Source organism: Schistocerca americana, chromosome 4, assembly GCF_021461395.2.
Source record: "Schistocerca americana isolate TAMUIC-IGC-003095 chromosome 4, iqSchAmer2.1, whole genome shotgun sequence".
In the NCBI taxonomy this organism is placed as follows: domain Eukaryota; kingdom Metazoa; phylum Arthropoda; class Insecta; order Orthoptera; family Acrididae; genus Schistocerca; species Schistocerca americana.
In genome coordinates, this window is record NC_060122.1 from 61,319,622 (window position 1) to 61,333,316 (window position 13,695).

General features: G+C 44.4%; 1 protein-coding gene across 1 annotated transcript in view; it reads right to left on the minus strand.

Moving 5' to 3' along the window:
* The window catches only part of LOC124613048 (discoidin domain-containing receptor 2-like), a 116,565-nt gene that overhangs the window by 21,648 nt on the left and 81,222 nt on the right, over positions 1-13,695 (minus strand). Inside the window, exons 11-13 of the mRNA XM_047141623.1 lie at positions 11,931-12,053; positions 5,883-5,992; positions 1,068-1,262 (exon numbers count right to left, since the gene is read on the minus strand). Of these exons, the coding sequence (XP_046997579.1) occupies positions 1,068-1,262; positions 5,883-5,992; positions 11,931-12,053 (428 nt within the window). The remainder of the gene's footprint in view (positions 1-1,067; positions 1,263-5,882; positions 5,993-11,930; positions 12,054-13,695) is intronic.

The window sequence follows — 13,695 nt, forward strand, 5'->3', positions numbered from 1 at the left end:
CTATAGAAGAGTTGGGTTAGGAAGTCTTTCTGCACCCACCTTATTGACTTGACCTTACACCTTCAGGTGTTTACCTTTCATCTCTCTATCGACCAGCCTTCAAAGACCTTCCTTTCCGGATGGAAATGCGGTCCCAACATAGCTCAACGAGTTCTTCGCCTCAAAACCACGTCATTTCTACAGTCGTGGAATCGAAAAATTGCCCAACACTGGTCGACTTTTGTAAACACTGACGGATGAGTATGTGATTGATGAGGAAATTCTTTGTTATCTGTATCTGTTGTGAAACTTCCTGGCAGATTAAAACTGTGTGCCGGACCGAGACTCGAACTCGGGAACTTTGCCTTTCGCGGGCAAGTGCTCTACCATCTGAGCTACCCAAGCACGACTCACGCCCTGTCCTCCCAGCTTTACTTCTGCCAGTATCTGGGTAGCTCAGATGGTAGAGCACTTGCCCGCGAAAGGCAAAGTTCCCGAGTTCGAGTCTCGGTCCGGCACACAGTTTTAATCTGCCAGGAAGTTTCATATCAGCGCACACTCCGCTGTAGAGTGAAAATCTCATTCTGTATCTGTTGTGTTTAAACTTATGGAAAAACGCCACGAACTTATGTACCAACCGAACGATAGGCAGCTACTGGGGAGCAATGCGGCTACCCAAGCACGACTCACGCCCTGTCCTCCCAGCTTTACTTCTGCCAGTATCTGGGTAGCTCAGATGGTAGAGCACTTGCCCGCGAAAGGCAAAGTTCCCGAGTTCGAGTGTCGGTCCGGCACACAGTTTTAATCTGCCAGGAAGTTTCATATCAGCGCACACTCTGCTGTAGAGTGAAAATCTCATTCTGTATCTGTTGTGTTTAAACTTATGGAAAAACGCCACGAACTTATGTACCAACCGAACGATAGGCAGCTACTGGGGAGCAATGCGACTCGCAAATGTAAACGCGGAGTATAGTCCATGTGATGCGCCAGCTCGTTCCTAAGCGTGCAGCAACCGCGATGGAAGCCACACCTGTCGCTCTTCAAGACGAGAGACACGTCCCGCGTGAGGCCGGCTTAAGCGTACGCACCTGAGCGTGTTGTGCGTGGAGTGGGCGGCGTCGCCGGCCAGCTGGTGCGCGCGCAGGAACTGCGTGAGGTCTCCGTGCTCCAGGTACTCCAGCACGACGCCCAGAGGCTCCTCGCGCGTGCTCAGACCCAGCACGCGCGCCAGGTTCGCGTCCTCCAGCGCGCCCAGGATGCGCACGTCGCGCAGGAAGTCTTGTCTGCAACAGTCGGCTCCGTTCCAGTAGCAGTCTGCAGAGCACCGGGCCAATCACAACGGTGAGTCACAAGGTACTTTGCACGTGTGCGTCCTACGTCTAGTCGCCACCCGTCCGTTTGTCTCTGCCTCACATGCGAAAAGAGGCATACGTGCGGCTACTGGCCCCTTTCTCGACGTGGGTGCATCTTCTATTTCAATCACTACTCGGCAGAACGACGAAAACTTTACCAGTGATCAAGATATCCGCTTTGCTGAGAGCAGTTGTCGCCACAGTCGGTAATAGGATGTCAGTAAAGTCCTGCGATTATTTCAAAAATTCACAACTCGGAAAAAAATCTTTCTAAGGCCAAAGTCACCTAAACTACCGGGTTATCAAAAAGTCAGTATAAATTTGAAAACTTAATAAACCATGAAATGATGTAGATAAAGAGGTAAAAATTGACACAAATGTATGGAATGACATGGGCTTTTATTAGAACAAAAAAAAACAAAAACAAAAACAAAAAAAAAAAAACACTTCACAAGATGCGCCAGCAGTCGCAGCACGTTGACGTTACCTGAAAAGGCGCTTTTAGTGAAGCTGTATTATCAAATGGGGAATGTGCTAGTTCAGCGTCACGATCCTATCGCCATAGGAAGGGGATTCGAACGGGTAAAGGTCCGTTGACAAATGCAGCTGTGGCGAGAATGATTTCGAAGTTCGAAGCCACGGGTTGTTTAGACGATAGATTCCGTAGTGGCTGACCGAGCACAAGGCGTAATGCTGCTGAGACAGTTCAGGAACAAATGGAGACTGCAGCGGGTTCGTCTATGCACGGGGAAGTCAGCGCTCGTGCAGTCGCACGTCGCACCGGCATTCCATACACTACTGTTTGGTTTGCACTTAGGCGTACCCTCCGATGCTATCCGTACAAAATCCATGGGCATCATGAACTGTTACCTGGGGATTTAGTGAAGCGGAGGGCATTTGCGGTGTGGGCATTTCAAAAGACGGCGGAAGATGACGATTGTTTGAGTAACGTGTTGTGGACCGACGAAGCTCATTTCACGCTCCGAGGGTCTGTCAACGCCCACAACTGTAGAATTTGGGCTACCGAAAATCCTAGAACTGTCGTGGAAACTCCATTACACGACGAGAAAGTCACGGTATGTGTTGGATTTACCACATCTACTGTTATCTGGCCTTTTTTCTCCGAGGAAATGCGTGATTCTGGTTTTGTAACTGCTACAGTTACGGGTGAGAGGTACGCCGATATGTTACAGAATCGCATCATCCCCAGTCTGGCTGATAAACACCTGCTCGAACGTACGATGTTTATGGAGGATGGCACTCCACCCCATATTGCTAAACGCGTGGAAGATCTCTTACGCGCGTTGTTTGGTGATGATCGTGTGCTCAGCCGCCACTTTCGTCATGCTTGGCCTCCCAGGCACCCAGACCTCAGTCCGTGCGATTATTGGCGTTGGGGTTACCTGAAGTCGCAAGTATATCGTGATCGACCGACATCTCTAGGGATGCTGAAAGACAACACCCAACGCCAATGCCTCACCATAACTCCGGACACGCTTTACAGTGCTGTTCACAACATTATTCCTCGACTACAGCTATTGTTGAGGAATGATGGTGGACGTATTGAGCATTTCCTGTAAAGAACATCATATTTGCTTTGTCTTACTTTGTTATGCTTATTCTTCCTATTGTGATCAGATGAAGCGCCATCTGCCGGACATTTTTTGAACTTTTGTATGTTTTTGGTTCTAACAAAACCCCATTTCACTCCAAGCATGTGTGTCAATTTGTACCTCTCTATCTACATTATCCCGTGATTTATTCAGTTTTCAAATTTATACTGACTTTTTGATCACCCGGTATTTCTGTATGTTAACCAACCTCTTTCAACATACTTTTCTGACATCTTCAGGTCTTCAAGATTTTTGTTACAAAACGTGTTCATTGTGAGTTGGAACCTCATGCAAAGTTGTCATGTTAGTGGATAACATGTAGCACACTTTATAATGATTTGTCAAAAATAAAACTTTTACTGACAAAACCACCTTGTACACTTGGTCATGTCCGTATATGTAGCGTTCACAGACGTGCGGGCACGGCCAAGTGCTCGAGGTTTTTCATTCTTTTGTTTTTGACAAACCTTTGTAAAATATGCTACTTTGGTCCACTAATGTGATAACTTGGCCTGAGGTTCCAACTCATAATCAACACGTTTTGTAACCAAAGTGTTCAAGACCTGAAGATGACAGCAAAGTCTGTCAAAACCAGTTGTTTAAAATAGAGATATACTAACGCGATTTTGGCTTTAGAATGTTGAACAGATCGCTTCTTCTCGTTTCTAAACATGAGATAATTTAGTCATAACTTTGAAATTATTAGATATAGAGCTTCGTGGTTTGTCGTAAATCGTTTAGCAGCTCTCAAAGCTTCTTTCGGTTAGGCCAGAATTTCACTGCGTGCCCAACTTCACTCACAGAACATCAAGCCTACATTCCAGTTCAGCTCACATACAGGTCAACGTTCCAGCGTCAGCTGTTGTGATAGCTTCAGTGACTCATACACTAAGGGTTGCAACGTCGCTGACTACTGTTGTATGCACGCGGTCCTTAAAGTAATCCCACAAAAGACATCGGGAGAGCGGGAAATCATGCAATGGGGATCACAAGGCCTAAACGCTTTTCAGGAAATGTGTCATTCAGCACTTACCGCACGCTCAACTTCCATTATGCTAGGAGATGATAAATGTCTGCACTTCTTTGATGTCCGATAACAGGAACAGTTCCGACATGTCTAAGTAAACATTTACCGTTATGGTTTCCTCTGCAAAGAAAATTTGCAACGAACGGGAAATAAAATTCTGTATCTCTAATAATTTTCGCAGCAATGTTTTTCTCAAACGGTAACGGAACTATGTAGACGCGATGTATTTCGAGACAGATGAAATCGTATAAAAAGTACCAGCTACTGGGATAGTTAATACATTGCGCATAATGTATCTTTGAGCCCGGTGCAGGAGATAAAGTGGCGAGAAGTACTGTGTTTAATAACTTGACTCATGGTTTTGACACCATACCTCATCCTTTCGGGCGAACGATAGCGAAAGGAAAATGTAAAATACGGGGACGGCGTGCTATTACCGATACTTCGGAATCCTTCCTTCTGGAGACACTTTCGTCACTCTACGGTTACAGATGAAGGTTTCTGAAGCTAACATCATCCCAGAGGTTTTACAGGTTCTGGTGAAATGCCTGGAAAACTACATTAAGCAAGCAAAGTTGGTAACAACGTAACTTTTCTTTCCGTTATGCATCACGGAGAGATTTGCTGTTGAAATTTCGGGACAGCACTTTTCAGAGGAGTCGGACAACGCCTTACTTTGCCCACATACATCTCGTGTGTTGACCACGAGGAGAAAATTCGAGAAATTAGAGCCAATACAGAGGCTTACCGACAATTATTTTTCCCACGCACTTTTCGCGAGTGGAACAGGGTTGAAAGGATCAGAAAGTGGTACTGAAAGTACCCTCCGCCACACACCATTAGGTGGCTTTCGCAGTACGATGTAGATGTAGATGAACATTGACTTCATGCCTGACATTTGCAGTTCATATCCCAAGAATACCTGTATATCTGTGTACTTGCAACACTATAAGACTATGGATAGTAAGTGCTAAAACAATAACATATTTCCGTTTACATGTAAGTCAGTCAAATCCCTTTAGGATTGGTGTGTGTGTGTGTGTGTGTGTGTGTGTGTGTGTGTGTGTGTGTGTGTGTGTGAGTGTGAGATGGAAGATGGGAGGGGAGAGTTTATTTGCATTTCATCCCATGGTGGCAATTAATATATAAGTTCAGTTAAAGTCTTTTCTCCACAACTTACAGAATGGTAAGTGCAACGAATAAAACAGTTCAGTTAGCGTTTTTCTCCACAACTACAGAATAATAATTGCAAACGAATGTTTATTTAGATAGGTAAACGTAGGAAACGTCACTCTTTGTGTGGAGTTAAGAACATACGTCATTTATTTTCCAGAAAGTTGCACCGACGATTTGTAATATTTTCAAGGGAATGTAATTTTCTTGAACGATATAGCTGATGCTTTCAAACTGAATCTCTACAAATCAGTTTAAATCAAATTTCTATTAATTGTAGTTATGGAACTAGAAATGCGTAATATTTTAGGGACTAATGCACATAGTGCGCTGTGTTTAGATGGATGCTCTCATGGCAGAATGTGCATTGAGTTGAGATGTTAAACTGAGAGATCATTTTCATGAATGCACAAATCAGTGCGACGCCCTGAACGACCTGCGGGTGGGACGTAAGATTTTCGACGTCACGGAGCGAAAACCTGAGGTTTTAAGCAGGCACGCTTATGTGTTTCAGGGCAGTTTACAGTGAGTGAAGTTACAAAGTAAAATTTATAGACAATTTTACTGCAGTTCAGGTGATAAGTTACATTCATTTCATGCTTAACTGAACGAAGACTATATGTAACACCTGCTACATAGTTTTCAATTTTAAACCGAAATGTTCAGAACGAGTACATAAGACAGATAATGAAGAGTACGAATCACGCTGCTACGACAATTGGGACCTCACGCACTGACCTCTGCTGTTCGGTGGAGGCGGTGGGCAGGAACTTGACGGCCACCAGGCGCTTCCCAAGCGTCGCCGAGCTGCCGTACTCTGGGATTCCGTCCGCCTCGGCCACGTACACCTGTGTGCACACACATGCCACGTTACTCTCTGGAATAAACTGTAAGTAACAAGGCATAAGCATATACGTTTTACGCATCTGAAAAATGGAGAACACTATTGAGACTTCTCCATGTATCGAGACAGAATTATCATAATAAATCGAATACCATTCAGGGTCACGTCTGTGTTCATCACTGTCTTACTGAAGTAGACAGAAGTGAAGTTGGCACAGGAATCCGAACTAAACTCTCTCCAAGTGAGCCGTTGGAGTGAAGAAGTTACAGAGATTACTAAACAACACTACATGCTTACGGTCGTAAACTTATTAGGAATAAAAGTAGCTGGCGGTAGTGTAGCTTTTCAGTACTGAAAAACAAGGTAGCTGCTACCTGTAGCCGGCCGCGGTGGCCGAGCGGTTCTAGGTGGTACAGTCTGGAACCTCGCGACCGCTACCGTCGCAGGTTCGAATCCTGCCTGCCTGCATGGGTGTGTGTGATGTCATTAGGTTAGTTAGGTTTAAGTAGTTCTAAGTTCTAGAGGACTGATGACTTCAGAAGTTATGTCCCATAGTGCTCAGAGCCATTTTGTTATCTGTAGCACTACACTGTGTAAATACAGGGTGTTTATAATTGAGTATTGGGGTTTTAACACTTTATGATATTTATTACATTAAACTTACAGTTATAAATGATATGTGAAATGAAGGAGCAACTGAAACACTTTTATCTGTAGCACTACGCTGTGTAAATACATGGTGTTTCTAAATGAATAGCCTGGTTTTAACGCTTTATAATATTTATTACATTAAACTTACAGTTATAAATGATGTATAGAATGAATTAGCAACTGAAACAATTTTACCAAGAACCTTATAAATGTTCGACCTGAGCACTGGCATAGCGAAGTACGCGATTGGTTGAACTTCAATGTACCCAAGGGCTGGATAGGCCGCAAGGGTCCCAATGACAGGGCTTGCTTTGCATGGCCTTCACGTTCACTCGACCTAACGCCATGCGATTTTTTCCTTTGGGGCTTCATCAAGGATAGTGTGTACGTGCCTCCGCTACCAGCAGACCTCCCTGATTTACTACCAGCAGGAGGTTCTTACTCATTGGTCTGAAGATGACCACAGTAGTGGTCGAAACCGGCCACCGGAATAAATAAATTGTGATCAAGACTGTTTTTGATAGTAAATTTTCGTTAAAGATCTCATAGTCCATTGGCTATGAGGAAACCTGTTTCCATTAAAATTTTGTTCGGTTACAGAGAGAGACTCATACTGGGACGACGTGTATAGGGACAGCTCTAAAGCCATAGACGTCCTCACCGCCTTCGTAAAGACAGAACAGTGGTAGGTCAGTGTGACCCCCTGCAAGATTGGCAACGCAGGCTATATTTTTAGCCGTAGAAGCGCAGCATGCACGTTACAAAACGGCCAGAAAATTGCAGAGTGCAATTCATAGGATGATACACTACATTCTGTAACTCAAGTGCAGGGCGTATTCAAAACCGCACTCTTACTGGTGCAGCCGTCCGCCGCCAGTACGTACTGACCTCCATTACCTTGCAGTAGCACTTGCAGGGTCCGGTCCAGCTATTAATTCCCCCGAGTCGCGGGAATGTTATACTGATGAACGCCAGAGTCGAGATGATTTTATTTGTTTCGAACGCAAGCATGCTACCTTATGCTCTAGCATCGTTTAGTTCCGTTTCAACAGGCTACAGGCTGCAGTGAGCGAACTTTTCAATCTTCTTAAAACTTTTTCAGTTTAGATATTTCCCCATGTATAGTGGGGCTATTTCCACTGGCAGCCCGGAATTGTGAATTAGCGGTTTCCACAGTAGAAAGGCTCCCTAAAACTTCATTTGCGTCTGAACAATTTTCCTGAATTACGTAAGCATCCTGTCAATGGTCCTAATCTGATAGATAACGGCGTCGGCAGAAACTATCTCGAAGAAAACGACCTACTGGCAAAAAGCACGAATTCGGAAAATAGCGTTTCTTGTGCAAACAACTAGCACTCTGTTCACTTGAAGTAATGACTTCTATCGACGGGGGATCTCAGATTGACGTAATATTTCTAGATTTCCAGAAGGCTTTTGACACCGTTCCTCACAAATGACTTCTGATGAAATTGCTTGTCAAAGAAGTAGCGTCTCAATTGTATGACTAGATTCGTGTTTTCCTGTCAGAGAGGTCACAGTTCGTAGTAACTGATGGAAAGTCATCGAGTCAAACAGAACTGATGTCTGTGGTTTTCCAAAGAAGTATTTTAGGTCCTCAGCTGTTCCTAATCTACATAAAGGATTTAGATTATCTGAGCAGACCTCTTAGAATGTTTGCAAATGATGCTGTCATTTACCATGTCGCAAAGTCATCAGTACATCAAAATCAGGTGCCAAGATACCTGTACAGTGCGGAAGGTGGCAGTTGGCTCTAATTAATGAAAAGTGTCAAGTCATTCACATGAGTGCTGAAAGGAGTCCGCTAAATTTGGGTTAGACGATAAATCAAACGCATTTCAAGGTTGTGAATTCACCTAAATACTTAGGGATTACCATTATGAATAACTGAAATTGGAACAATCATATAGACAATGTAGTGCGGAAAGCTAACCAAAGACGCTGATTTATTCGCTGAACACTTAAAAGATGCTACAGCTCTGCTAAAGGGAGTTCTAACACTACGCTGGACCGCGCGCTTCTGAAGTATTATTGCTCGTTGTGGTTACACATCAGGTAGGATTGGCAGAGGACATCGAAAACGTTCAGAGAAGCGTAGCTCGGTTTGTATTATTTCGAAATAGGAGAGAGAACGCCGTGGCATTGAAACGCGAATTCGAGTGGCAATCACTGAAACATAGAGGTTTTCGCTGCGGCAATATGTTTTAATGATATCAGCATTCTACTTCGAATGTGTAAATATTTTGCTGTTACGCACTTGGGAGAAATGATCATTCTAGTAAAGTACGAACAGTCAGAGTTCACATGGACAGATTTCTGAGTGCGTTTCACCAGTACGCTGTTAGAGAGTATAAAAGCAGAGAAATAATTTGAAGGTGGTGCGATGAACCCTCTGCCAAGTACTTAACTGCGAATTTTAGAGTAGTCATGTAGAGCTAGAAACATGTGCCGTACAACGAGATACCCTAACGTACGACCCGTAGGTTGACAGGTAAATTTATCTTGTGGTTATGGATTTCTTACGTGAGAGTAGGGAAGGAAGCGGCAGTTAGAGAGTCAGGTTGATCCAGTACGATTTCACCAAATCTCTCATAAGGTTGAGTTTATAAATTTCTACCAAACTGAATGAACTCAAAGTTCTCGGTGTAACCGCAAGTGATACTCTAGAAAAGTACGTAAATTTTAAACTTAGTTGAAGACTGACTTCACTAATCAGTAGGAGTGAGGAAGCAAAACACTTTTATTCGTTGCCAATATCAATGATGTTCTCCAACACCCGTTTAACTGTAGTATTATAGGCCCTCGGCTGTTCCTAATCTAAAGATGTTGTTGTATTTTATTTTGACGACAACCAGTTTTACCCGGCTGTCGGAGAATTTCGTTGATAGTAACAATTACTAACCATCTAATATCCACTGTCAATGACGGTAGCCGGCCGAAGTGGCCGTGCGGTTAAAGGCGCTGCAGTCTGGAACCGCAAGACCGCTACGGTCGCAGGTTCGAATCCTGCCTCGGGCATGGATGTTTGTGATGTCCTTAGGTTAGTTAAGTTTAACTAGTTCTACGTGTGGTGTCACCGCCAGACACCACACCTTCTAGGTGGTAGTTTTAAATCGGCCGCGGTCCATTAGTACATGTCGGACCCGCGTGTCGCCACTCTGTGATCGGAGACCGAGCGCCACCACAAGACAGGTCTCGAGATACGGACTAGCACTCGACCCCAGTTGTACGGACGACGTAGCTAGCGATGCACACTGACGAAGCCTCGCTCGTTTGCCGAGCAGATAGTTAGAATAGCCTTCAGCTAAGTCAATGGCTACGACCTAGCAAGGCGCCATTAGTAACATTGCATGTATCTAAAGAGTCTCACTTGTATCGCCACAATCTCCAGATGTACCAAAAGGATGGATTAAAGTTAAGTATTCCAGAAGCTACGTACTTTTCTTTATAGCATTAACTACGTATCCTGTTTCAGACCTCACGCCATCCTGCTTTAGCTTAGCGCGTGCCTTTCGGCTTCCTCTCATTGTGTCTAGGCTGTCTTGTCTAGACACTACACTACGTTCTAGGGGACTGATGACCTCAGCAGTTGAGTCCCATAGTGCTCAGAGCCATTTGAACCATTCAATGACGGTACAACGGAGATACTTTTATTCTGGTCTTCAGTTTGCTTTCGTTGTTTGCCTTAACATCTTAGTCATTAGGCCACTACCACATTCGTCCCAGCCAATGGCGGAATTTAGGTTCTTCAGTTTTGGAACAACTGCCACACTTCTTCGCTAGAGCATGGCAGGAGTTTAGCGCTGATGTTGTGGGCCGGCGGTGAAAGATAGGCACCTGCTGCACCCCACCCATCTCCTACTGCATCAGCTCAACACCCATAAATCCGCTATTTTCTTCTTCCTCGATCTAGAGAAATCCTACGAACGTGTGTGACAGTCGGTATCCTCTTCAAACTCCAGGCTTAGTCATTTCATTATGTGTGTCTTACAGTGCCTTTCCTTTCTACTAGTAGATGCTTTGTCACCAATTCCTGTATCTTCCACCCCACTGCAGGCATGCCTCTAGGCACCACCTCCACAAGGCCACGTGAATCATTATGCTGATGACGCCGCTTTTCCTCATCCTTTATCCTACACTCCAGAAATCTCAAAAGTCCCTGCAAACCTTTCTCAATCAGTTGAAACTCCTGTTGTAGCAAATGGCTCCTGAAGATCAATCCTTCCTAAACTCAGGCAATAATTATAGGACATATCACGTTCACCTTTCCTCTCCATGACTTCTACCTCACCATCTACTACTGCCCTATCCAGTTAAGTAACACAATGAAATATCTTGGATTAACTGTTCAGTGGCAACTAACATGGGAACCTTATCTACTAACCATCCTACGGAAAGCCCACAACAGACTAAAAATACTGACTTGGGCATTGCATCTCTCCACTGTCCTCCACACCTACAAAACCTTGATCTGACCTATCCTTTGTAATGAAAAGGTTTCATGGTTATGCGCCTGCTTAAGTTCTTTAAGTCCCCCAAATGGATTCTTTACTAAAATTCCCACCTCTCTTCAGTCATGCTGAACATCTCCCCAACCCAAATCATGAACACAGTCCCCACCGACTTTAAACCCACCCAACCTGTTCCATCTCGTCAGCACTCCCTCTCCCTCCCTTCCTTCCTTCCACCTTTCTTTCCCTAGTCCCTTGTCACCGCCATATTTTAGCCTCACTAATGCCCCCTCTACTCCTACCCCTCTTGTATGCTAACAGCTACTCCCACAACCATCGATAAATCAGCACCCATCCCGCTTCCATATGGCAGCTCCCTTTATCTTCCCTCCTCAAAGACCAGCTTGTTCCCTGTCAACAACAGGTTACCTATCTGAGGGCAGGTCCTTCACGCTTTAGAGCCTGTGACTTGTTTCTTTCTACCATCTCTGTTCGATGTCACTGTTTTTACAATATTTTTAAATGTACTCTTACTGTGTTTCTGTTTTTACTTTACAGTACAACTGTTTTTAACAAAATGCAAAGGAAGTCATACATCTTATACATAAAAGCTTCCATTTCCTTTTCACGTTCAAAATTTTTTTTAAATTCATTGTAGCTCACCTTCAAGTTTCGTATTTTTCATCTCATTTATCTTTTATTGTCAACTGGCTGAAGAGTGGGTTAACTTTACCACTGACAGTCGAACACCATGCCCATATGGAACGAGGGTGATGAAACAATAAAAAAAAGAGGTACACAGATGTCAACTCATCCACTCACCGTGCCGAAGGCACCATCGGCCAGCCTGGAGAGCATGCGTAGCCTGTGCCGGGGGAACTCCGGCAGCGCCGTTTGCTGCAGCCGCCGTCGCAGGGCTGCCAACGCTCCTGGTCGGTCAGGAGACTGGAAGAAAGGAAAGCTGTTAGTGATAGGTTCACCAAAGGTAAGTCGCAGATAAACCACTTTCTGAACGTTCTCCGTGTGTGAGTGTGAGTGTGTGTGTGTGTGTGTGTGTGTGTGTGTGTGTGTGTGTGTGCATGATGAGGGGGAGGGAGGGGGGGGGGGGGGCTGGGCGCGCAAGAGTTACCCTATCCCGTGCAAGCCTCTTCATCTCCGCTTAAGTACAACAATGTTCATCCTAATGAATCTGTTTACTGTATTCATCTCTTGGTCTCAATCTACCATTTTTAACCCCCATCGGGCGTTATACGGCTTCTGTTTGCCGACGCAAATGATGAAATTTGTTTTGGATGCCTTCTCGTACGCTGTTGTCGTCTACAGTGTTGACACAGGAATACAGTGTTTATTAGTTTCACCATGTTGGGAATGTGCTCTTAACCCACAGTTGCTTTTCACTTAATGAGAGACTGAACAAGTTGCTGGCAAGCATTTCATTTAAGTTCACGGCCATTTTTAACTCATAGACATATAAATATTTTACACGATGGAAGATAAAAAACAAAAGATTACACACGGACAGAATATTAGGTTCAACGTTCTTTCTTGTTTCTTTTTAATTATGTTGGTTCCATGTACAGCGTTTCAAAAGTAATTCCGCCTTCGCAGCTGACCTCATACAAGACAGCCACACGATGCACAGTATCGAAAATAACCTTGTCATTCTCCATACAACGAAGAATCGATAATTTATGGACATTTAAGTCTAGGGGATATGCAGCCACGTAACTGACAGCTTCCTTAAAAGGTACTTCGCACTTCGTAGCTGCATCTACAAGTTAGTCGACGTGTTCTTGTATTGCTTGGACGAGCAATCGTGGCATTTTTAGGTAGGAGTTGTTTTGATCTATGGTTGCTGAAGTTGCCGGTAGAGGTCGGTCATGTGCCGCCGCTTTTGCAGCGTTGCCAGCCATTACCGAATGCCTCGTGTATTCTCCGGATTGTGTTGTGCATTGCTTGTTTGCTCGTTGAAACGAGTGAAGACGCTATCCCAGGTCCATCAGAGGGTTCGAGTACGGCACCCGCGACTCCTAAAAGGAATGGGAGATTCCTGGTACGAAGTGGTGCTCATAAAATGATGCATAATGTGGTGGACTGCTGCGAGGTGGAAACGGGAAACAGAAAATTGCTGCATTCTTCAGAGGGCTACTACTTGCACCAGCCTAAGTCTGCGAACATTAGATAGGATTAGAAAGTTTGCAAGCTCTCATCCAGGCGAATCACCTGGTACTCCAGGAAAGAAAAGATCAATTTTAGTCCTAATTTGTACTGTACAAGTGCAAAGCTATTAATATTCGACAATGCTTCGAGCTACTCAGCTGCTAGGTTGAAATTACTTTATTTTTCTTACTTACGAAGAGATGCAGTTATATTCAAGAAGTCGACAACTTCAGATGAATTGGTTATAAGGAATGCCTTCGACCTTGTTCAAGGGCTGCTTGAGAAGATAAACTGGAGGTGGAGCAGTACTTCATTAAAACCTCTACTTAGGTCAATGGGATTCGTAATGACCAAACGAAATCTCTTGCTAGACCGTGGTGACATTGTTCTTTTGCGGTCTCGTTTGCCTGCACACGTGAAGAGCATT